This window comes from Mus caroli, chromosome 10 (assembly GCF_900094665.2).
Source record: "Mus caroli chromosome 10, CAROLI_EIJ_v1.1, whole genome shotgun sequence".
Lineage (NCBI taxonomy): Eukaryota > Metazoa > Chordata > Mammalia > Rodentia > Muridae > Mus > Mus caroli.
In genome coordinates this window covers 75,209,877-75,213,282 of record NC_034579.1, presented here as the reverse complement: position 1 = coordinate 75,213,282, position 3,406 = coordinate 75,209,877, and the positions used below count along the sequence as shown (strand labels likewise).

The 3,406-nt window shown below is 50.9% G+C and overlaps 1 protein-coding gene across 1 annotated transcript in view; it reads left to right on the top strand.

Annotated features, from left to right (window-relative positions):
* Atcay (ATCAY kinesin light chain interacting caytaxin) overlaps nt 1-3,406 on the top strand; it is a 29,982-nt gene that overhangs the window by 21,789 nt on the left and 4,787 nt on the right. Inside the window, exons 6-10 of the mRNA XM_021173555.2 lie at nt 273-458; nt 730-832; nt 1,077-1,208; nt 1,751-1,837; nt 2,981-3,079. Coding sequence (XP_021029214.1) covers nt 273-458; nt 730-832; nt 1,077-1,208; nt 1,751-1,837; nt 2,981-3,079 — 607 coding nt within the window. The remainder of the gene's footprint in view (nt 1-272; nt 459-729; nt 833-1,076; nt 1,209-1,750; nt 1,838-2,980; nt 3,080-3,406) is intronic.

Sequence of the window (3,406 nt, the reverse complement as noted above, 5' to 3'; positions counted from 1 at the left end):
AAAAAAAAAAAAAAAAGATTTTAGAATGATGTCCAGTGTTCCTGGCAGCATGCAATACCTGAACCCTGAGTGGGCTTCATGTATGCTGGGCAAGTGTCCCGTGTTAGTGTAGGCGTTCTCAGAGGTTTGTCTCCCAGGATTCTAGATGCTGCCATGTTCACAGTTGAGACTAACCATTGTGTGTGCGCGTGTGTGCTCATGCGTGTACATGTGCATAGAAGGGGTCTGGGACAAGACACCTGGATTCACACCTCCCCCTGGCCCTCTGGCAGATGACACCCCAGTGGCCACCGCCAAAAACATGCCTGGTGACAGTGCGGACCTGTTTGGGGACGGCTCTGCGGAAGACGGCAGTGCAGCCAATGGTCGTCTGTGGAGGACTGTCATCATAGGGGAGCAAGAACATCGCATCGACCTGCATATGATCCGGCCCTACATGAAGGTGGTCACCCATGGAGGTGCGTTTGCCCTGGAACCCTCTCCTCTCATGTCACCGGGGAGCGCACAGCGACCAGGGTTCTGTCAAAGGTCTTCTGTGGACCTCGGACTCATCTAACCAGTAGAAACGTTGAGTCCTCTCAAGTTTTGGGGTGCACAGATGGACTGACGGCACACTGGGCAGCTTATGGTGGAGGGCCTCGTTTCCTCCACCAGTTGGCACTGCTCAGGGAGTGGAGGGACATGATCTAGCCTGGGCTACTGTGGCATTCACCAGGATGCTTTTCCCAGGATACTACGGGGAAGGTCTCAACGCCATCATCGTGTTTGCAGCCTGCTTCCTGCCAGATAGCAGCTCCCCAGACTATCACTACATCATGGAGAATCTCTTCCTGTAAGTTGGTGCCCCCCCCAACCCTCCAAAGAGGGGGCAGAGGCAGGCAGAGCTCTGTGAGTTCCAGGCTAGCTTTTGTCTACAAAACAATCAGACTAGCCTGGTCTACAAAGCAAGACTGTTTCCCAAAACCAAGCAGCAAGGCAGAGGGGAGCCCGGAGCATAGAGATGACATTTGGGTTTCACACAGGCCCTGACCCTCAGTATCCCCACACTGGAACCCCATTTTCAACTCCCCGGGCAGGTACGTCATCAGCAGCCTAGAACTGCTCGTGGCTGAGGACTACATGATCGTGTATCTGAACGGCGCCACGCCCCGGAGGAGGATGCCCGGTATTGGCTGGCTGAAGAAGTGTTACCACATGATTGACAGGAGGTGAGAATTATGGGGTGGAGTAGGGTGGGGCACCTGAAGCAGGAAGTCTAACCGGAAACATTGTTCTTAACATTGAGTCCTCTAGGATCAACCTCTCTAGAGAAGCATCAACAGGAAGGCCTTTCCCTTTTCATGGCTGAGTAATATTCCAGCCAGTGATCAAATTGCATTATCTGTCTGTCTGTCTGTCTGTCTGTCTGTCTGTCTGTGAGTGAGTGCTGGGCTCTTTTCACCTTTGGGTTTCCTGAATAGCTTCCAACAGATTTTTAAAGCCTGAAAGCACTTTCTAGAATTTAGAACTGTGCAGGGTGTGTGTGTGTGTTTGTGCATGTGTGTGTAAAGGTCACACTGGCCCTCCTGCTGCCTGCATGTCCTAGGGTCTCTAAATCTGTTCAGCTGGAAGGCTGGCTCTGCGGTGTGAGGATGCAGACTGTTAAGAGGCAAGCTGTGGAAAGAGGGCAGACAACTGGTCTACCTTGTCTCCCTCAGGCTTCCTGTACCCCAAGCCCGTGACAGTGGCTTCTTTTCTCCTCTCCCCACAGACTGAGGAAGAATCTAAAGTCCCTGATCATCGTCCACCCCTCCTGGTTCATCCGCACTGTGTTGGCCATCTCCCGGCCCTTCATCAGGTGGGACAAGGGTGACTGTCCTAGTTAGGACTCTGGTCTGGCCACTGTGCCCTGGGTGCATGTCTGAGGGCCAATGGATTTCCACCTACCACTTTGTCTTCATAGATTGAGATTCATGGAACTGGACAGGCCTGAGGTCCAAGACAGTGATCCTCCTGTCTCAGCCTCTCCAGCTGTGGGGTTATAGCTGCAAGGCACCACATCTGTCTTATGCATCTTCTGTAGATTTGAATTCATGTGCTTGCACACTGAGTCATCTGTTCTGGCCCTTGTTGGTTTTTGTTTGTTTGTTTGGTTGGTTGGTTGGTTTTTGGTTTTTCAAGACAGGGTTTCTCTGTATAGCCCTGGCTGTCCTGGAACTCACTTTGTAGACCAGGTTGGCCTCGAACTCAGAAAACCGCCTGCCTCTGCCTCCCGAGTGCTGGGTTTAAAGGCATGCGCCACCACACCCAGCTCCTTGTTGTTTTTAAAACTGTGTTAGGATAGGTCAGTATTAAAATGGCAATCCTCCTGCCTCAGCTCTTTGAGTGACAGGATGGCAGGCAAGTACTACCAGGCTAGGTGGAGTTTTTTTTTTATTTAATTTATTTTATGTCTGTGAGTACACTGTAGCTGTCTTCAGACATGTCAGAATAGGACATCAGATCCCATTATAGTTGGTTGTGAGCCACCATGTGGTTGCTGGGATTTGAACTCAGGACCTCCGGAAGAACAGTCAGGGCTCTTAACCGCTGAGCCATCTCTCCAGCCCCCCCCCCTTTTTTTAAAAAAAAATAAGGATGCATCCAAAGGGCTGGCAGGATGGCTATATGGGTAGAAGAGCTTGTGGCCAAGCCTGACAACCTAGGTTCAATACCTGAGAAAGAATGTTAGACAGAGAGAGTTGACTCCCTCAAGCTGTTCTCTTGACTTTTATTTATGCACACACCATGAATAAATGTAAAAAAAATTCTAAAATACCACATCTGACGTGTTTGTTGTTCATCATAGTCCACACAGGGACAATCCATGAGAAAAGTCTGGGGAGGAAGCTGAGACAAGAGGATAGTGGGTTCGAGGCCAGCATGGGCAACTTGGCAGGCTAGGTGGGGCAGAGTCTGGCTCTGTCTGGTGACCCCTTGTCTACCCTCTTGTCTCCCTCAGTGTCAAATTCATTAGTAAAATCCAGTACGTGCACAGCCTGGAAGAGCTGGAGCGACTGATTCCCATGGAACATGTGCAGCTGCCAGACTGTGTCCTGCAGTAAGTGCCCCTTCGGCCTTAGCGTCCCTGAGTTTGGGGGTGACTATGTCGGGGAATGACAGCTCAGTGGTTATCACACCCACTCCTCCTTCAAAAGACAGGGGTTCGGTTCCCAGCACCAACACAGTGGCTCACAACACCTGGAACTCCAGCTCCTGGGCACCTGATGCCCCTTCTGGCCACTGTGGGAACTGCACTATAAGCACACTCAATTTAATATCATTAAATAAACCTTAAATAAATCAAGTTAAAAGTTACAAGCCGGGCGTGGTGGCGCACGCCTTTAATCCCAGCACTCGGGAGGCAGAGGCAGGCGGATTTCTGAGT